The sequence below is a fragment of the Mus musculus genome, chromosome 11, assembly GCF_000001635.26.
Source record: "Mus musculus strain C57BL/6J chromosome 11, GRCm38.p6 C57BL/6J".
Lineage (NCBI taxonomy): Eukaryota > Metazoa > Chordata > Mammalia > Rodentia > Muridae > Mus > Mus musculus.
The window spans coordinates 96,683,901-96,705,617 of record NC_000077.6 but is presented as its reverse complement, the minus strand read 5'-3'; the positions used below and the strand labels follow the sequence as shown (position 1 = coordinate 96,705,617).

Sequence of the window (21,717 nt, the reverse complement as noted above, 5' to 3'; positions counted from 1 at the left end):
ATCCTCTCTCTCTTCTCAGGGACTGAGCAAGTGTGCTCAGCATGAATGAGAGGTCTTCTAGGCATAGCACGTGGTGATGGCTCGTTAAGAAACTGCCTCTTAGTCAACACTTGGCTGCTGCTGCTGCTGTCATCTGGCTGAAGAGTGTCTCTTGGGTACAACCACCATTTAGAGTTCAACATTCATTCCATGGCTCTAGGGATGTCTACTGGACCACTATTTCCCAATAGTCCTGAATGTGCTCTTAAAGAGAGTTTGAACCCTAAGGTTCTATTTCTGGGCCATTGTTGACACTACTTAAATCTTTCTCAGAATTATTATTATCATATTACTGTATTATTCTGTGTGTGTTGTTAGGAATTGGATTCAGCGCTTGGTGTACACCAGGCAAGTGCTCTACCACTGAGTGTTTGGCTTTGAAGAAAGAGTCTTCCTATGTAGCTCAGGCGAGCCTTGAACTTGTGATTCTCCTGCCTCAGCTCTCTAAGTGTTGGGATTGCAGGAGTGTGCTACCATGCCTGGCATCTTAATGCTTTTTTTTCCCTTCTTGCTGTTGCAGTTGTGTGTTTTGTTTTTAATATCTTTGTGAGTATATGTGCTCTCACTTGTGCATGTATGCATGTGGGTGGTCCCACAGGTGAGTGCAGGGTGGTCCCACAGGTTATGCATGCCACAGTGCACACATGGAGATCAGAGCACAGCCTTTGATGTTCGTTCTTGTCTTCCCTCTGCCCAAGGCGTGGTTTCTCACTTGCTGCTGTGTATGTCAGGCTAAGAGTTCTGGGGGATTCTCCTGTTCTTGCCTCTCATCTCACTGGGATTTCTTTTCCTTCCTCCCCATCCCCCCGAAAGATTTATTTACTTATTTTTATGTATGTAAGTATATTTATATTTATGCTGCTGTCTTCAGACACACCAGAAGAGGGCATCAGATCCCATTACAGATGGTTGTGAGCCACCATGTGGTTGCTGGGAATTGAACTCAGGACCTCTGGAAGAGCAGTCAGTGCTCTTAACCGCTGAGCCATCTCTCCAGCTCCTCACTGTAAAGGTTACAGAGCTATGTTATCACTTTAGCTTTACATGGGCTCTGGAAGTTTGAACTCAAGTCCTCATGCTTAAATGCAGCAAGCACTTTGTCCTCTGAGCCATTTTCCAAGCCTTCCTTGCATATATTTATTTTTTTCAATGAATGCTAAACCATTCTGATAATGTGGAATGAGTCACCGTTGACTATAATCCTTTGATATGTTGACCACACTTAGTGTTTAAGGAGGAAAAAAAATTGCTAAATTGGCCTGTGCTATTGGCAGTGGGCAAGGTATTTGTTACCCAAGCCTATTTCTTTCCTAAGCCTGTCTCGCGATGGGTGTTAGTTAAGGACTGTTATCTAGAGATCTAAATGCTTGAGAATTTACGAAGTGCTTGTATCCAGGAGTGAGATGCCGCTGTGTAAATGGAGCACACTTACTTTTCTCATTAGCATAGTAGAGGAAGAGCCCTCTGCTGATAACACACCAGCGCTTCTGCCACTCCGACCCAAAGAAGCTATGATCTACACAGAGGAGTGAGAAGAGACATAAATTCAGGTAACTAGAATCGCCCAAGAGTCTGTAAAATCCAACAACACAGTCGAGTGGGTTATTGTTTTATTTCCCAGGTTAATGGACTGTAAAACCCTCCTTTTCACTCCTACAGGTTATCCCATATTGACTGAGTGGGGAGGACGAACTCCATCATAGGCCCAGGCTCTTAGTAAGGCTGCTTCTCTGGGCTTCCTTGGCTGTCTTTTTTTATCTAGCTCGCTTTCTATCCTTTAGGATCAAACCTCACCCTGCATTTTTCAAACTTCCTATGATATCTTTGTTTGTTTCATTTTGGAGACATAGAGTCTCACTGGGTAATCCAGGCTAGCCTGAAACTCATGGCTGCCATCTTGTCTGAGCCTCTCTAAGTGTTGGGGTTATAGGCATTGCTGGCATCTTGTCTGAGCCTCTTTAGTGTTGGGGTTATAGGCATGGCTGGCATCTTGTGTGAGCCTCTCTAAATGTTGGGGTTATAGGCATGTAGTACTATACCCACTAGCATCATTTCTTTATGTGTTGCTTTCTCTGAACAGAAATGACACTCCAGGTCCTCCAGACCAGGGCCAGGAGAAGGGCTTTCTTTTTCTTCTTTTTGAGTGTCTGTGGTAAAGAGATTTTCTTGTTCAGCATTAAAACAGGGATTCTTGCTTCTGTAGTACCTATTGTAATGGGATGGCTGAAAGGGTCAAGAGCTGGGTATCTCTGAAATTTGCAAGCAGACTGCTTCACATGTGGAAAGACTAAATCTTGACAAAAACACTGTCACTTTTTTCTTTTCTTTTCTTTCTTTCTTTCTTTCTTTTTTTTTTTTTTTGAGACAGGGTTTCTTTATGTAGCCCTGGCTGTCCTAGAACTCACTCTGTACTCCCAGGCTGGCTTTGAACCAATAGATCTACTTGTCTTTGCCTCCCAAGTGCTGGAATCAAAGGTGTATCAACTCTATAGGAGCACACTGAGAAATGAGGACAAGGATATTATCCATCCATCCACCCATCCATCCATCCGTCCATCCATCCATCTCATACAGATCCACCTGTCTGTGCCTCCAGAGTGCTAGGATTAAAGGTGTCTGCCACCCAAACTGGCCAGAACCAATTCCAATGAAGCCCACAGTTTGCTGAAGATATGAGCTTTCTCTCTTTATTTGCCTCACACTCACACCACACTTCCTTCCTATCCTGGCTTTTGCATTATATGGGTCTAGCAGAGTACTGGGCCCCAGGAAGACATCCTATACTTTAGCAACATCTTCTCCTGTCTTCTCTCTCTCTCTCCCTCCCTCTCTCCTTCCTCCCTCCCTCCTCTTCTCCTGAAATGCTCTGCCCTTCGTGGGTCTGATTGATACCTTTGCTTTTCTTCTCCAGGTACCCTTGCTTGATGACGCTATCCAGCTCTTGAGCCCCTCTTAAGATGTCTTCTATTCCTAAAAGGAACAACGGTGAAATGCTTTGTTTAAACATGATAGAATTTCCATTTAAGCTACTTGAGATTATTCACATTAATGATGGAGTAGAGAAGGGTAATTGTTTAAATGTAGCACAAAATACAACAATTTCTATATGATTAGGGGAAAAAGTTAATTTTCTCCCTAATTATATCTGATGCTAATATTGCTTAAAATGACTAAACATACATTAACTTGCGGCAAGAGGACACAGCCTAAATATGTGCTGATTGGCCAAAAAGGACCCTGGGGGATTAGGAATTTGTGGTGGATATAAGCTGTAAATTGAGTAATCCACACCGAGATAATCAAAAGTCAAATGAAGAGCAGGAAGGATAAGCTTCAGTGAGTGATACACGCCACGGTGCACGGAGTCATTTCAGAAGGGACAATAAACACCCACCCACCTGTGGGCTTTGTTGCTGCTGTTATTTTTGGTGTGTATTTGTGCTTGTGTGCATGTGTGTCTTTGGGTGGGAGTGTGTGTGTGTAGGGCAGAGTTTGACATTGGGTGTCTTCCTCTGTTGTTTGCTCTGCACCCCATTTTTTTTGAGGCAGAGTCTCTTATTAAACCTGGAGCTCAGCTCTAGGCCATGCTGGTGAACTCTGGGGAATCTGTGTCCACATCCCCAGAGCTGGGATTCTAGACTAGTGTTACCTTGTCCGGCTTTCATGTGGGTGCTAGGGATTCAAACTCTCGTCCTCACAGGCATGCAGAAAGCATGTTACCTGCTGAGTCCCCTGTTTCATTTGGACAGCTACTTTGGGGAATGTAAATTTTGTGAAGCTTACGAAGATGGGTTACGCAAGGCAAATTTGGCAATAGCCACTAGATCTTGGGTTTTTAAAAGTATGGGCCATGTTCATGTGTCTAAGAATCATAGAAGCTTTAGAAAAAAAAAAAAGGAGACCTTGGGGCTGACATCAACCTTTAACTGCTGGACAGTGACATTCTTGGCTTTTAATAGTTTCCTTAGGTACAAATTTATTGAGATGCCAAACTCCTAATTCATCTTCCTGCCTGGGGCTTATACGCTTGCTTCACAGAAAGGAGGGGTGAAAGATTAAGGAGAGAAGCTACTTCTCAATAATAAAACAAAGAACAACAGCTTCAGCTGTCCTGGGTCATGTAATCCTCCTGTCTCCACATCCTGAACGTCGAGGTTATAAGCATGGACCACTGTGGTGAGCTTCCCTAGAAACTCCAGGACACCATAACTCAACGTTTCCCTCTTTTCTCCCTCCTCTCCTGTCTCCTGCCTTCTTCTTTTTTCTCTGCCACATACCCAACCACTAAGCTAAAACCCCAGCTCAACTTCACATTTCTTGAAACGTTTTTAAAGTGACATTTATTTATCACGCGTGTGTATACGCGTGCATGTGTGTGTGGGTGTGTAAGCACATCTATGTGTGTGCAGTATGCATATGTGTACGTGTGTGCATGCATATGTGTATGTGTGTATCTGTGTGCATGCATATGTGCATGTGTGTGTGTGTTTAGCCGGTTCTCACCTCCTACCATACGGGGTCCTGGGGATTGAACTTAGGTTGTCAGACTCTACAAGTGCCTTTGACAGAAGAGCTCGCTCACTGACCTCAACTTTACCTTTCTGACTTAGGACAGATGGAAGAGAGAGGGCTAGCAGAAGCTTATCATTGATATTTTAGTTCTCCAACCCAATTGTTTTACTTCAAAGTTTATAAAGCAAACAACTCAAAACACATTGTCTACATCTATACAGTTTTCAGAGAATAAATAAAAAATGCTATTTCTTAAAAAGTTATGACGACACCATGTGAATTTCCAAAGGAGTTAGTCAACCGACAGCCCTAACCAGCTGTGACACCTACGAACCACACTGAGGACCAGGGTGGCCCAATAAGCTTACAGGTGCAATACTGGCCCATGTACCTTGGCAGTAGCCAAAAGTTTTCAAATTGGACTTAAAATCTGTTCAACAAGAGGAGAGTCGCTCCTGGTACTAGAGCTAACTACTCAGTACCAGCAAAGCCATGCTTATTGGAGGAGAATTTACAACCTCTAACTTACTAAATCAACATAATCCCTAATGACATCTATAAATATTTGTCCTTATACCACAGATAAGTGTAGCCTTCACTCCTTATCCAGGAAACTTCTTTTTGCTCTTCACTACAGAAAAGCACAGTTGTTGAGGTTTGGTCTGTTGCTATGTATTGCAATGCTAAATACTAGCCCTCCCACCCCCCCCCCCAATGCTCCGGCAACCAGACAGTGTGACCATACACAAAGTAATGCTATGTGACCTTGTTCCTTCATTTAAAATGGTTGTTTGAATAAAGATTCAGACAGTCTATAGCTGGGCAGAAGAGAGGTAGGTGAGGTTTCAGTTCCTGGGCTTTGAGTCTGAGAAGAGAGCACAAGGGAAAGAGAGAGGAGAAGATGCCATGGGTTAGGCCTGTCATGAAAACGTGGCCATGAGGGCTGGACAGTTGGAGTGATGAGCGGCCCAGATGGAACATGGTAAGTTATGAGTTGGGGTTATTGACAGGGAAGTAGACACAATAGCTTAGAGGGTAGATACCTGCCCAGCTCTATTACATTAAAGGTTTATAAATATAAAAGTTGTGTGTCTTCTATCTGGGAACAGAATGATTAAATGTGGGGTAGAAACCCCTGACTGAGATTAAACATTTAACACAACACACAGCCAGTCAAAATTTAGAGTTGTGGAGCCCAGCCCCCATTGGCTACATCTACAAAAATACTTCTGTACTTAACGTTTTGGGAATGTTGAGAAGAAGGGATGGAAAGTTTGTAAGAGCCAGAGGATTAGGGACTTCACTGTGAGATTCTGTCTCCTAGAAATGTCGGATGCTACACTCATAAAGTCTCACCAACGCCTGCCCAAATGTGAGCTATATACAGTGACACTAACAGACATGCCAATCCAGACAGGGGAAGGTCCACAAGGCCTCCACCCTACCCAAAGAACTTTAGGAATCTGAGGAAAGCCGGGAGTGGAAAGAGTGGCCTTCCCTAGGGAAGAGAACATCAATTGGTTGTCCAGTGCCAACCATCAGTCCTGAAAACATACATACAAATAATGTTATAGGGACCGAGCAGGTTACATTTAAGATTACAAATGTAATATACATATGTGCATGTAATCACAATTAGTGAAGAAAGAGGCCACGAATGTGAGGGAGAGCAAGCATGAGTACATGGGAGGGTTTGGAGGCAGGAATGAGAATGGAGAAATAGCATCATTGTGTTATAATCTCAAAAAATGTTACTTCTCCAGACAGTGTAGGTGCAAGCCTTTAATCCAAGCACTCTAGAGGCAGAGGCAGCCAGATCTCTGAGTTTGAGGCCAGCCTGGTCCACAGAGTTAGCTCTAGGACAGCCAGGGCTACACAGAGAAACGTTGTCTTAAAAAAAACAAAAACAAAAAACCCTTGTATTAAAAAAACCCACCAAACAGACAAAAATTACTTTAAAAAAAAGTTATATATATATATAGCAAGCCAGGTGAGCACAACTTTAATCTTAGCACTTAGGAGGCATTAGCAGGTGAATTCTGTGAGTTCAAGGCTATCATGTTCTACCTAGCAAGTTCGAGGCCAGCCAGGGTTACATAGTGTGATCTGTTTCAAAACAAAACAAAACAAATCCAAAGCCTCAAACTCCAAACAACAACTGCAGCCAAGCAACCAACCAACAGAAACCCAACAACAAATAAAAACAAACAACCCCCCAAACTCCCCCAAAGAAACACAAACAAACAAACAAACAACCCCCCCCCCCACACACACACCCAGCACCTACACCAGGCAGCTCAAAGTCACTGTAATTCCAGCTCCAAAGGATGACACCATTTTCTGGCCTCTCTAGGTACTCATGTCCACATCCCTCCGCCTCCCTCCAACACACATAATTAAAACATATCGCCAAAAAAACAACAACAAAAAACCCCAACAATCAAACCAAACACGCATAACAAAATAAGGCACAACCACAAATGAATCAAGCGGGCAGCCATGTGTGTCTTCAAACGTAAGGGTGAAAGAGTCTTTTCTGCCAGTCAGTGACTTTTGTACCACACAGTTGCCGGCATCTCCTCAGCAGTGGCTGGGAAGCCTGCCTTTGCTCAGTGCTTTTATTAGCTTCTTTGTTTAAAAAAATAAAATATTTTGAGCTAAAATTGATGCTCAGTGGACCTGTGCTCGCCTTGCCTAGCCTGTGTGAGTCCCCGAGTTCAAGTCTCAGCATTTCAAAAATGCATGCACACACAAACCAACTCACAATTAAGATCGCCATTTTTCTTCTAAGCTGTTTCGGGCCTAGTTTTAAAAACAGATCACAGGGCTGGAGCAGATGCTGTGTGTTTAAGGGTTCCCCCTGTTTTTGCTTTGGTTTCCAGCACACTCATAGTGTCTCAAAGGCTGCAACTTTTGTCCCAAAGGGTCTGAGGCCCTCAACTAAACGTTGAAGACACCAGGACCTTATGAGCTGCACATACATACACGCATGCAGACACATAAAAATAAAAATCTCGGGGCTGGAGAGATGGTTCAGTGGTTAGAGCACTGGCTGCTCTTCCAGAGGACCCGGGGTTAAATTCCCACCTGCATGGCAGATCCAATCCTAAAGTGATCTGATACCCTTATACATATATACACGAAGACAAAACACCAATGCATGAGAAATAAAAATTATATGAGTGAAAAAAAAAACAAACCAAAACCTTAACATGCATACACACACACACACACACACACACACACACACACACACACACACCCCTGCGAGGTCAGAGAGATGGCATGTGCTGTTCTTGCACAGGACTAGAGTTTGCTTCCCAGAACCCATGTTCAGTAGCTTTCAACTGCTTGTAACTTCAGATCTAGGGGTATCTGATGTCCCTGGCCTGCACAGGCAATTGCACTCACTTGTGCACATGCGCATACCCACAGGCACACGCTCATGAACAGACACACCCTTAAAACAGGGGTCTTCTTTTAGCTTTACGAAATTGCTTTTTGTTTGTTTATTTGTTTTTATCCAATTGTCTTCTTGCTAACTTCCTTGTGCATAGACTTTTCTTTTCCTTCTATCCTCCCTGGGCCCCTTAGTCTCTCCCTCTCTGCTCCTCCTTATTTGTTTTTGAGACAGATCTCACTATGCTGCCCTGGCTGGTCTGGAACTTGGAGGGTAGCCTAGGCTGGCCACACCCAGCTGCCGTTTTTTTTTTTTTGTTTTGTTTTGTTTTTTTTTTTTTTTTGCTTTTGTTTTTTTTTTTTTTTTTTTATTTGTGGATTTTTATGGCGAGTAAACTTTGTGTTTGGCATAAATCCTTTCAGATGGGTCTTGGGGTACATGTCTGACATGAACCACAGCAAATGAAAGTTTCCCCCCCCCCCCCAAGGGTTTTTCTGTTTTTACTCCCAGCAGTCTGACATTCTAACCCCACTGAAAACAACCCTCCAAGAACTGGCGGGGATTCCCCGCAGGCAGGAGGTCACGTGATCGTCCTGCAGTTGGGAGGCCATGTGATCCTTCTGCAGGGGGGAGGTCATGTGATCTTTCTTCAGGTGGGAGGTCATGTGAGGTGAGGACCAACAACAGGGAAAGTGCTTGCAAGGAGGTTCTTCTCTGAAGCACTGTTCAAAAAATTCCTCTTGGAGGTCTCAGATTCAAATGAAAGACACAGGGGCCAAGAGAGATGGGATTCCTCAAGCTATGTCTCGCCACAAGTGTCTTCTTTTTAAAGGTCTTGCTAAATGTAGAGAGTTTCTTGTTAAAAGTCTGAATCACAAAAGACATGTTAAGAGTCTTATTGGAATTCAAACCTCCTCTTTTTTTATTTTTTATTTTTAAATGCAAATCTAAATGCCATTTTGTGGAACATTTATAATTATGAAAATGGAAAGACATCGCCTTGTGTGCGGGGAGAATCTGTGCGTATGAATATTACATTAATGTGCCCACACCAGCTCACTGATCCTGCCGGCAGGAGCATAAAAAATGCTTGAGTGAAACTTTTATTTAGATGCTAAGACTCCGGGCCCCAGCGGGGTGACAGAGACAGCCCCTGTGAGTTGCCATCGCAGACAGAGCTTGAATTGAATTACCCAGGGGGGAGGAAGTAGTGATGAGCACGCTTCGCTTATTTAATTTCATTTACTTTCAGTACATTATCAGCATGAGGCTTTTCTCTCCCCACCAAGTGAAACCCAAGACCACCACCACCAAGAAAACAAAGGCGGAAGGCACAGAGCCGCCTCCACTCCCGAGTCTCTAATTCCAGGCCTGCGGGGACAGTGCCCTTCCCATCTCCTCTCCCCCAGAGTCAAACTCAGCTTGCTGAAATCTGGGCACTGCATTTCCCACTTGGTTCTACCCCAACAAGATCCCGAAGAGCAATCTGGCGGGGGGGGGGGGGGTGTGTGGAGTGGGGGGGAGAATGGTTTTTATACGCTATGCTTTTTATGTAAGCAGACGCGTTATGTTGCTTTCTTATACATTTGAGGGTTTTTTGTATTTGAGAAATAGCTCACGTAATTTCTTTGATGCACCGTGGGGGGGGGGGGGAGAAATGGGATAATAGAAGAAATTAAAAATGCTTATGGAAAAAAAACCTAGATAATCAAGCACAATCAGTGTCTATTTGATTGACTAGACAGGTACTGCTGTGAGTTCGGCCTTAGTTGTTCTCCGCATACAGCGGGAGCCTCATTAGCTCCCTGACCCATCAGCTGACTGTGCACAACCAAAGTGGGAAGGTGTTCTGTCCCTTTGACTGTCTCCTCTTTTGGTGACCTTCAGGGCCTTGATCAAGAACTGGAGACTGGAGAAGGCTTATGGCTAGGCTTGTTGTGGGAGGTGAGGCAGGAGACTTTTACAACGGAGTCCACCCCCACTGTCCAACCAACGACTCCGTGCCTTATAGAGAGTATGTATTCCAAGATGCCGGGAGAATAGGAAGCAGCCACAAACACAATATTTAAAAGGCGAAACATAGATAAGTATAAAATTGTAAAAAGAGACACATTTTTTTTCTATTACCTGAATAGAAATTACCACCATCTTGAGGAAAAGAAAAAAACAAAACAAAACAAAACAACAAAACCCTAGAAACTGTTTCATTTATTGGCAACAAATGGTCCTCTTGTATCAACCTGAGCATATATCACATTCTATCAGCACAAACCAGAATTGCATTAATGTCATAATCCCTCTCCACAACTACACTTAACTAAATCTCTCTGAGTAACCCACATAAGGAAAAGATTCACTTAGCTAAAGGATGTTTGGCCATAAAGATGAGATCAACAGAGAAGTGTTTTACTCAGAAGTGATGGCCGCCCAACTTCCATGGCAAATGAAGATAAAAGAAATTCTCAGACATCCTTCTCTCTTCCTCCCGATCCTTTCAACCCCCCCCCCCCGCCCCCGCATCCCACCCAGAAACCAACTCTGCCATAGGGGGGCGGGAAATGACAGGGCAGGACTCCATCTCTCAGCGCTAAAGCCGGCTCCTCTGTCAGCTCCTCATGGCAACAACAATGAGGACCCTTTGGAGTGTGATACATTTCCATAAAGCAGTCAATAAAGCAGACACGGGAGCTTATGTGCGTCACGGCCTATTTAACCAGCTGTGTTCTAGCCCACTGAGAAAAGAGAATTGGAGAAATCAGCTGGTAACACACAGCACAGGGCTAATGGCGTAGGAGGCCACCTGATTCCCCTACGAAAACGGCGCAGCCCTTGTAGAACAAACCAGGTGCTTGCTAACTCCTACCACATGCAGCAGGTTTGGTCTCTTGCTAACTCAACCTGAAAAGACCAAGAGTTTTTGGAATAATGTTTTTTGCTTTCCCCCAACTTGACTTTTCTCATCGATCTTCTTCCTTTTAATTTAAGTTCAATTGCCTTGAAAAGAAACCAAATCCACTCAACCCTAAAGACCGAGAGCTACAGGGGTGGCGGTGGGGGCTTTCAGGTAAGAGGGTGCACAGCCAGCTTCTGGGGAATCTGGCTGGCTGAGGCTGGAGAAAATCTGGTATTTGAAGACTGGAAATGGTCAGGTTCCATCTTCATTCCAACTCCCTAACTGAAGGCGTCTGTCTGTCTGCTGAGCTGTGCAAAAAACATATACTTTCTTAAGAATATTAAACTAAAATTTATGCATATATATGTGTGTGTGTATGTAAATGTACACACATATACACATACACACTTGCACACACACACAGTGGCCAGGAGAGGGTACTAGACCTCCTGGAGATGGAGTTACAGGCAATTGTGAGCTGTTGGGAATTACATACAAGTCCTCTGGACGAACAGCCCGTGTTCCACTGAGCCATCTCTCCAGCCCCTGTGACCTTCTTTAGCAAGACCAGTTGTGCTTATCCTTGGTCTCTCGTTTTTCTGGGTTAACTTTCTCCCCTTATTGCCAAGTTTTGGGAACCAGCCAACAGTAGTCTGTCTGTGGTACAGGCAAGGACCGTGCATCTTCTGGTGCTGAGAGCTGACTTTCCGTGACCTTCTGTTGCTCTGTGCTACACTCACGTAATGTTTTACCTCCTGTGGTCCCATGGCTAGCCACTTGGATTCTCACCCAGTCCAGCATGCTTTTCTGCCATGGTGCTTTGCTCATCAAAGGGTTTAGATAGACACACGAGACACAAAGACAGAGAAACCACTCCACAGATAGCTTTAAATGCAATGGATGTGTTTGTGGAGAAAAGGCCCAGTGTTGACAAAAGGCAGGCGGTGAACACAGGACAGCTGTCTTAGGGTTTTCTTGCTGAGAAAAGACACCATGACCACGGCAACTCTTTATAAAGGAAAACATTTCACTGGGACTGGCTTATAGTTCAGAGGTTTAGTCCATTATCATCATGGCGGAGAAGCACGGTGTCACACAAGCAGACGTGGAGCTGGAGAAGGGACTGAGACTTTTACATCTTGATCCGGAGACAAAAGAATGAAGACTGTCGGGGTAGGCCCAGTTTGAGCGTATAGGACCGCAAAGTCCCGCCTCCACAGTGACGCACTTCCTCTAACAAGACCACACCTCCTAATAGTGCTACTCCCTATGGGGGAAGAAGCAGTCAAACATGCGAGTCTGTGGGGGCCATTCCTATTCAAACCACTACATCGTTCAAGTTCATCTCCACTGTGGAGAAAGCCAGGCAAGGCATTGGATTCAGACACAGTGGTGAAACTTCTGTGAGAACAATGGAGAACTTTCTTAAGGAGAAACACAGAAGAGATCTGTGGCCTCTGGGGACGCTCTTCTCTCACACCTTAGGACAAAGGCCTTCTGCTTCCAGCTGTGGTAACCTCGATAAACCAAGGCTGACAGCTAAGTAAATGGTAGCACCCAGCTTCGTCCAGCAGGTGCAAGTGGGTCATCTTTTTTTTTTCCTAAAGATTTTTATGTATATGTAAGTACACTGTTGCTCTCTTTGGACACACCAGAAGAGGGCATCCGATCCCATTACAGATGGTTGTGAGCCACCATGTGGTTTGGTGGGGATTGAACTCAGGAAGAGCAGTCAATGTTCTTAACCACTGTGCCACCTCTCCAGCCCACAGGTGGCTTAGTTTAAAGAATGGGTAACTTGATGCAACCCTTGCCTGTTATTCCAGGTACCCTGACACGTTCTGATTAGTTGAAGGGCATGGGTTTTGAATTATTGTAGAATAAGAACAGATTTAAAGTTTCTCTAGAACGGTGTGACTCATTTGCATTCTGATACGCTTTTTTTTAAGGAGGAGAGTCAATTAAAGGAAGCCATGAGTTATCTTAGTTATGCCGCAGTCTGTAGTCACTAAACAAATCTGTACTTTCATAATTGATGCAGTCAAAGACCTCCAAAGCTCTTTATTTCCTTGGAAACAATAATTGGATTCCCTCAGAACTGCAGTTGTTCCTTGGAAATGAGTTGAACATATGGATGTCAGTAGACATGCCTTATGGCCTAGGGTCCACACCATCTAGACCACGACTGCGCTGGTGTCTGTAATGCAGCTTCATTTTTGACTTAGAAATCCATCCTTATTTGGTGCTAGGACTTTGAAATGGGCTTGTGGGTTTGTATACTTATTTGACTTCCAGATGGTGGCGCTGTTAGGCGGGGAGATTGTGGAGCCTTTAGAAAAGGGGGTCTGGCTGGCAGATTTAGGCCTCTAGGGAGGGCCTTTGGGAGTGGTAGCCCAACTCTGTTGACTTGGTTTTCTGCTTCTTCCTCTACCGGGTTGAGCATCCCCACTGCCATGAGCTCTGCTGTGCCTTCCCCACTATGATGGGGGAGACTGTGAGCCCAAGTAGGCTTTATCCTGTGAGGAGCGGGTGCGGCCGCCGCTCCAAGATGGCGCCCCGGATGGCTGCCAGGTCTTACGACCTGCGCCTGGTGTTGTGTCTTTCCTGCTGGTTGGGGTGGATGCGACATTATCCCTCTAAGTTCTTCTGATGGTGTCCTAGTTGTAAGGAAAGTGACTTGTTAGCTATGGACTCTCATGAAGCCTCTTTAGTAATCAAACCCTGGATAAGGGACAACAGTGTAATGTAGGAGTCCATACTGCAGGCCTCCAGATGCCTTGCTGTTCTAAGAAGGAGGAGAGTTAGAAATGCCTCGTTGTCTTTTCACAAATCGTGTAGTACATTTTCACCTCATCCTGAGGCTAGGCACCATCATACACACACATCACTAGAGAGCATATCTATCCTTCCATTCACCTATATATTTATTTTTGAGACAGGGTTTCTCTGTGTAGCCCTGGCTGTACAGGAACTCACTCTGCAGATCAGGCTGGCCTCAAATTCGCGAAGTTCTGCCTGCCTCTGCCTCCTGAGAGCCAGGACTAAAGGTGTGCACCGCAACGCTCAGCTTGAAAACATATCTTTAGTTAGGAGATGACACAATTTCACTTCCAAATCCGTTTCTACACTACACAACTGGACCGCGAGGACATGGAGTGCTGGGATTCACTTCTGTGGTCGAGCGTGTGCTTAACAGGCACGATAACCTTGGGTTCAAGTCCCAGCACGAAACCTGTAAAATCCCCCCAATACCAACATCGTCAACCACACCACCACCACAATGACAACAACCAACCAGACACAAAGGCAGAACCCCACAGATGCAGAAAAGGAAACACAAAGAAAAGTGCTTCACCCAGGCCTACCATTACTTCCTCAGGTTGCCCTGGAGTTTGAGATCCTCCTGCTTCCAGTCAAGTGCTGGGATTGCAGGCGCGGGCTGCTTATTTGGTTCTGAACTCACCACTTCACCGGCCCACCTCCAACTGTTTAACACATCATGGCCAGAAGTCATCTCTCTAAAACCTGGATCTCATTCATATCACTGGCTTACGCCTGCCAGGATTCGCCATTGCCTACAGAATGCAAGCATCTCTGCGCACAGACCCCAAACGACACTTGGTTGTACACAGCCCACCAGTTTCATCTCCCTGACCCCCTCTCCTCCCAGCACTTTGGGCGTGATGAATAACAATCCCCACCTTCAGGAGTGTGCCAGGCGCCTTACACCACCGAGCCTTTGATCACACTACTTGGGCATTTTCTTTCTCTGCTTCCATTTTCTAAAGATTCGACTCAGACGTGAACCCGAACACCTTTCTCCATTTCCTCCAATGTAAAGTCATACGTCTATTCTGGCTCTAATATCATTTTTCTGTAATAAGGTTTTATATGATAGTCTGGGCTTCCAGGGACTATGAACTTTACTGGAACATTCTCTGTGATTACATTTTTGCTTAGTTTTATATGAGACCTGAGTTACCCCCGAAGTCTGTCGTAAGCCTTGAACTGGATACATAAAAGGTACTATTCCTGGGAAGAAGAATATAGCTGTCGGCCAAGACAGCAGACACCAGGGAGGAGGGTGGACACAGATCTCTCACTCGAAGGGAGAGAGCTGACCCCGTGCTGGAAAGGATGTGGCTGAAGGGTTAGTGCCTAGAGAAACATGGGGAGGGGAGAGGTGTAACAAAGAATCCAATGCTAAGGGAGGGCATGTCAGGGGTTACCTGGCAACTCTCTAGGTGAGGAAGGGAAGGCTGTCAGAGGAGGAACTTGGCCATTTAAGTATTGGAGACTCACGGTGGACCCTAATTAGCTGTAAGATTACGAAGGATGCTTCTCTAGAGCACACACAGGAAGGATGCTTCTCTAGAGCACACACAGGAAGGATGCTTCTCTAGAGCACACACAGGAAGGATGCTTCTCTAGAGCACACACAGGAAACGGTGGCTACTTAATTTCTTGAAGCCTGAAGAAAAGCTGCCAGTGGGAAATGTGGTCCCTCTGACAGAGGGCAGTATAAGCCGCCATTATTTACACACTGGCTTCTCTCCATATCCCCAGGGGTCCGCTATACACACAGTGGGATACATGTCCACTAAACTGAACCGAAAACCCCTTCTTGTCCAAAGGGACTCTCGGGTCTAAGAAGGCAATATGGGGGTGAATATTTGGTAGATAAATCATCTTCAAGCTACAAGTAGTAATTTTTGTTCTGCTGTATATTTACTACTTTAATTTAGGGTTGGTAATGTGAAACAGGAAAGTTAAAAAAAAAAAAAGGAAATGGAACACTTCCAAAGGGGCAGAGAAGAAGTAAGGGACAGAAGTGACAAAGAGCACCGTACTGAGAATGAAGGACAGGCAGAGGGGTCTGGGGGAAAAATACACAGAAATTCCAAGAGCTTCAAGAGGAGAAACGTAATGCTGTTTTTTGAAATGTTGTTTGTGTAGCCCTGGCTGTCCTGGAATTCACTCTGCAGACCAGGCTGGCCTCCAACTCAGAGATCAGCCTGCCTCTGCCTCCCAAGTGTTGGAATCAAAGCACTTGACTGATATAAGTATATTTGGTTTATAAAAAAGATTTAATTTTAAGTTATGTGTTGGTGTGTGCATGTGGGTGTGTGTGTGTGAGTGTAGGCTGGCATCCATGGTGGGCAGAGGCATCTGAACTTGGAGCTGGTGTTAACAGGCATCCATGAGGACCTGACTTGGGTGCTGGGAATCAAATTTGGACCCCCCATAAATTCAGTACTATGCACTTTTTTTAATTAGGTATTTTCCTTGTTTACATTTCCAATGCTATCCCAAAAGTCCCCCATACCCACCCCCCCAATTCCCTACCCACCCACTCCCCCTTTTTGGCCCTGGCGTTCCCCTGTACTGGGGCATATAAAGTTTGCAAGTCCAAAGGGCCTCTCTTTCCAGTGATGGTTGACAAGGCCATCTTTTGATACATATGCAGCTAGAGACAAGAGCTCCGGGGTACTGGTTAGTTCATATTGTTGTTCCACCTATAGGATTGCAGTTCCCTTTAGCTCCTTGGGTACTTTCTCTAGCTCCTCCATTGGGGGCTGTGTGACCCATCCATTAGCTGACTGTGAGCATCCACTTCTGTGTTTGTTAGGCCCCGGCATAGTCTCACAAGAGACAGCTATATCTGGGTCCTTTCAGCAAAATCTTGCTAGTATATGCAATGGTGTCAGCGTTTGGAAGCTGATTATGGGATGGATCTCTGGATATGGCAATCACTAGATGGTCCATCCTTTCGTCACAGCTCCAAATTTTGTCTCTGTAACTCCTTCCATGGGTATTTTGTTCCCATTTCTAGGAAGGGGCAAAGTGTCCATACTTTGGTCTTCGTTCTTCTTGAGTTTCATGCGTTTAGCAAATTGTATCTTATATCTTGTGTATCCTAAGTTTCTGGGCTAATATCCACTTATCAGTGAGTACATATTGTTCGAGTTCCTTTGTGATTGGGTTACCCCACTCAGGATGATGCCCTCCAGGTCCATCCATTTGCCTAGGAAAGTACTACACACTCTTGACAACTGAATCTTCTCTCCAGTCTCAGGAAGTCTTAAGAGAACTTATGAGTTCTCTCTCAGAGCCTGTCTTGGGTAACAGAGCTCTTCACCCTGAACCTGACCTGTCTTCATGAAAGTACCATGGAGTGGTATTCAGAGGAAGCTAAAATTCAGCGAGGACAAGGCCAAATGCCGAAAAGCTGACAGATGAGTGAATGATCAGTCTTGAGAAAATCGATGTGATAGCTACTTCGGGGCTGGACGTTTTGAGTGGCCGAGGCCCCGGCCTTTCGTAATATGCCCTGATCTTGTTCTTTTACTTCCTTCCCTGTGAAGTGGCTTTTCGTTTTTCTTCTTTCTTTTCTTTGAACTCCCTCAGGTCCATCCTGTGCACAAGCATCCGAGGTAAACCCCAGCACTCACAGGGCAGATGGTGGTCACCATGACACTGCTGCTCGAGTAGCTCTCCTACTCAAAACAAAACCCTTCAAGAAGGAATTGAAGGAGCGTGATTTCCGCCTTCTCCATGTCTCTCCAGTAAAAGACACGCAGATATCTTCAGATGGAGGCATTGAGAAAACTTTTTAAAGCAAACAAAGCAGAAAATAACGAAGAGTCAGGAACTAATTATCTCCATTCTCTAGGGGGTATTTCAGGGTGGATGATCTAACGCGAGCTCTCACGCCCCATCAGGGAAGGCTTGATGGGGAAGCAATGCTGTTTGCAATGAGCTTTGACCTGGAGTGTATCATCTCTGGACCAGGGTTGCTCCCCAGCTAGACCTCACGGCAGCCATCTCCTTGAGGTTTTTGGTCCAGTGGCTTGGGTTCAGAGTCAGCTCCGAAGATGAACCTTTAGGGCATAAAAACATCTTCCCGTTTATTAAACTTACAAATGGGTGACTTGAAATCTTTCTCAATTCTTCTGACAAAGCTCAAGCCAGTCTGAAGTTATGTTGAGCTTTGCCAAGAAAAGGAATCAGGATGAGACCAGGGTGATGGTTCTAGACCCTAAACTTTCTAACCAAATCACCCAATCTGTAATTGCAAGATGAAAAAAAGTGAGCTCTCAAAGTCTCTTGGCGCAGCTCGCTAGCTAAGGGCTTGCAATCAGCAAACGGGGAGCACTCGGGGGGGGGGGACGACAAAAAAGGGAACCCCCCCAAACTTCAAGAACAAATACACTTGGAAAGTTTCTACAGAGTTGTGTCCTCTCCCTAGGATCTAAACCAGTGTTTCTCAGCCTTCCTAATGTTGCGACCCTTTGATACATGTCTCCTCTTGTGCTGATCTCAACTGTAAGATTATTTCTGTTGCTACTTCATAACTGTAATTTGGCTACTGTTCTAAATTGTAAACACCTGCATTCTCTGATGATCTTTTGGGGGGATCAAGACCCACAGGTTGAGGACCTCTGATCTAAAGTCCTGCCCTGTTCTGCTTCACTGTAGTTGAGTGTGTCTGTCTGTCTCTGTCTGCCTGCCTGCCTGCCTGCCTGCCTGCCTGTCTGCCTGTCGTGTCTTTATTGCTTGTTTAGTAAGCAGTGACTTGGGATGAGGCGAGGCATCTGTCAGGCCGTGTGGGAGCGGGAACTAGCCTCCTTTCCTCCCCACTGAAAGTTATGAACGTTACTGCAGGCACTCGACCTGCCCTGGTCCCTGGGACAGCGTGATTTACAACGTGAAAAGGGAAACCTAAATCACCAAGCAATGAAAACATTAAAGTTAGTGCATGACACGTGAGGAATTTATTACCATTAACTCCAATAAACAGTTATAAAACACTTGTCCTTTCCTGTCTGTGCGCAGGGACACAGACCCCGGACTTCATTAAGCTCAACTTTCTTTCCTTCTTCACTAGACCGGTCATGTGTGTTGGAAGCAACCACCATTTATTGTTAAGTGGACTGGTTCATTTTCCAGGACTGTGGGAAGCTGAAGGCACATCCATTTTGCTTCACGGCACTTGGTATAGACGGATGGAAGAACAAAGTTTAAAAGACGTGCAGCTTGGTCTAGCGATATAAGTTTATTTAAAAACTCTCTAAAATATATGTCTGACAAAGGCAGAGTCGCTCTTCCCAGCAGCCGGCCTCACCGGCAGGTCTATAAGTAACAATGCCTGGCGAGGTGGGCGGCATATTAGATGCCAGCTCGTGTCAGGTGTGTTTAGCGGGTTAATTTTTCCCCTGCTATTGTTTGGTACAGCACCTTAGAAATCTGAGATGGAAATCCATTTCCTCCCCACATTTTCTCTGTCACAGGGGCTTACAGGCTTGTTGCCTGTATGGTTGTTCGGGAACAAAAGAGGCGGCACATATTGGATGGCCAAGGTAGATTGGCTCAGGAGTCATTTGTTTTGGCGTGAAAAAACAAAACAAAACAAAACAAAACAAAACAAAAACCCAACTAAGGTGTCTTTCTGGAAAAGCCGACTGTCCTTGTGGAACTGCCTGGGTGGTAGAAAGCAGGTAGGAAAAGCAACATGGAATTCAGATTTCCCTGTTCAAATGGTTACAATAGTCTTGTGGTAATAATAGTAGCCCTTTATGCTGGGTAACAGTGTAGGGTTTGTGGGGTATGCCCATAGCCCTTTATGCTGGGTAATAGTGTAGGGTTTGTGGGGTACCCCATCTCTGGTGCCTTCTTGTTTCTGACAGGGACAGAGAGGCTTCACTAATCCAGCTTCCAGAAGTTGAAACCCAAACCCCATACAGTGGGGAAGGGACGGGGGATGGTGGGGGGACGACGACGGGGGGGTGGGGGGTGGGGGACGGAACCAAACCAAAACCAAAAAACCCTGAAACATAAATTCAGATTTTCCAAAGCTCCAAACTAATTTTTGCTGTTCTTCGTTACACAAACATTTGACTTAATATATAACGGTATAGTCGTAGCTATAGTCTGAGGTTCGTATGGAGAGCTGGGGCATTGTGGTGCTCGCCTGTAATTTCAGTGCTTGGAAGGCTGAGGCAGGAGAAGTGCAGATTTGAGGCCACAATGAACTACAGTGGTGAGAATTTGCCTTTAAAATCAAGATGAAGAATGGCTAAGTCTAGATTTCTCAATCTAAATTTCATGATTTTAAATTTAAGAAAAATTATGTATGTGTCTATGTGTGTTTTTTTTTTGTGTGTATGTGCATGCAGTACCCACAGTGGCCAGAAGAGGGCACTGGATCCCCTGGAGCTGAGGTTACAGGGGCTGTGAGCCACTGGATCTGGGTTTTGAGAACCGAACTAGTATGTGTTTTTAACCACTGAGCCATCTCTCCAGACCCAAACATCACTTAAAAACAAAAACAAACAAAATACCCCTACCCTAACCCCTTGCTGTTGCCTATAGCTAGTGATGTAATACCGCTAAGTGATTCATTGTGCCCAGGTTGACCAGGGTGTTCGGCTTCTGAGACGCGATCAGAGAGCAGGCAGAGATCTGGACTACTCTCTGCAGTAAGACTCAAACTGTCTGATCTCTTGGGGGCCAAGTGTGTAGCGATCATGAAAAGAGAGGCCAGGGAGCCTCTAATGAAGGCTCTGCAGCCTCTCCTGACGACCACAGCAAGGTTTATGTGAGAGGAATTGCTAAACTACAGCACGATTTAAGGAGCCAGCAATATTTCCAAGGAAAATCTTTCTGGACGTAGCCTCACTACATACTCTCGATTTTCCATAAGAGCCCCCAGGAAGAACTCTCATGCGGACCAGTTCTAGGCTCTCTAGCAGGGAGCCTAGGCAAACGACCCAGCCACTTATTTTACAGATGAAGAAACTAGTGCTCAGGTAGCTAGGTGAGCCAGCTCGACTCATCCAAGATAAGGTACGATACTGACGTTGAAGTGAAAAGCAAAGCCAAGACTTCTGACGCCAGTCCACCATCCATTCACCCCCAAACCCAGTCTCCTAATGATCCTTCTCCGACTCTGACACAGAGTTTGGTTCCTGAGGATCTCAGATCTTATGACATACAGTCCAGTGGAGAGTGAGAAGCCATAGTAAATGCAGGTGTATTTGGTAACAACCCATACTCTGAACACCCAGGCTCTGACTTCCCTTTGCTGTGAGACTTCAAGCTCCTTGATAATTACGTAAAATGGCAGCACTAGAAATTTAGTCGATTATTTTCTGGGCGGGTGGGGGTGGGGACCCAGCTTCAGAGAAGAGACACTGATGTGTGGGAGACTCTAAGCAAAGGTGGCTGGTTGTCCCTGTCATTCAAATCTTTAGAGTGGAGGTCTATTAAACCCAGGTTCTTCTCACACCGGCAAGCGACTCAGTTTGAAATATGAGCGGCCCTATATCCATATCCTATATCCAGGTATCCATAGAGAGGTTTCCAGTGCAAAAGAAAAGACTAAAATGTACAACAAAACAAAAGAAAAAAAAAAGAGGAAATAGTTAATTTAGGGTACAGAAAAGAGAATTTAAAAAGCAAACAAATAAGCCATCATTTCCAGAGGGAGGAAGAGAGACTCTAACCATTAGGGAGGATGCTTAATATGGAGCAATTAGAGACCAAGGAGAGACAGTTGGAAATTAAGCTAATGGCGGCTAGAGTCAAAAACAAAATATGTCAGTCAGCGGGAAGATGACGTTGAAGAAGCCTTATATTGGGCAAAAGAGGAAGGAAAGGAAAATGGAACCAATGAAGTAAAACAGAAAACAGAGGAGAAGAAACACCAAACAAACAAGCAAACAAACAAAACCTCTGAAAATGAAAGACAAACATTTTTCCGTGAAAGATTCTTCCACGAATGAAGTTTCAGATCAAAATGGATAGGAGAACATATACAAACTCCTGAGCCGGATGAGAGACAGACAGGTTTGTCTTATATAGTACAGTCTTC

At 45.0% G+C, this 21,717-nt stretch overlaps 1 protein-coding gene across 7 annotated transcripts in view; it reads right to left on the bottom strand.

Moving 5' to 3' along the window:
* Skap1 (src family associated phosphoprotein 1) overlaps nucleotides 1-21,717 on the bottom strand; it is a 295,053-nt gene that overhangs the window by 54,005 nt on the left and 219,331 nt on the right. For 5 of the 7 annotated variants that reach the window (XM_006534508.3, NM_001033186.3, NM_001177899.1 and 2 more), the window contains 2 exons: nucleotides 2,932-3,009; nucleotides 1,472-1,555 (listed from right to left, as the gene is read on the bottom strand). The exons of the other annotated variants lie outside the window; for them this stretch is intronic. In XM_006534508.3, coding sequence (XP_006534571.1) covers nucleotides 1,472-1,555; nucleotides 2,932-3,009 — 162 coding nt within the window. The remainder of the gene's footprint in view (nucleotides 1-1,471; nucleotides 1,556-2,931; nucleotides 3,010-21,717) is intronic. 7 annotated transcript variants of the gene reach the window in all.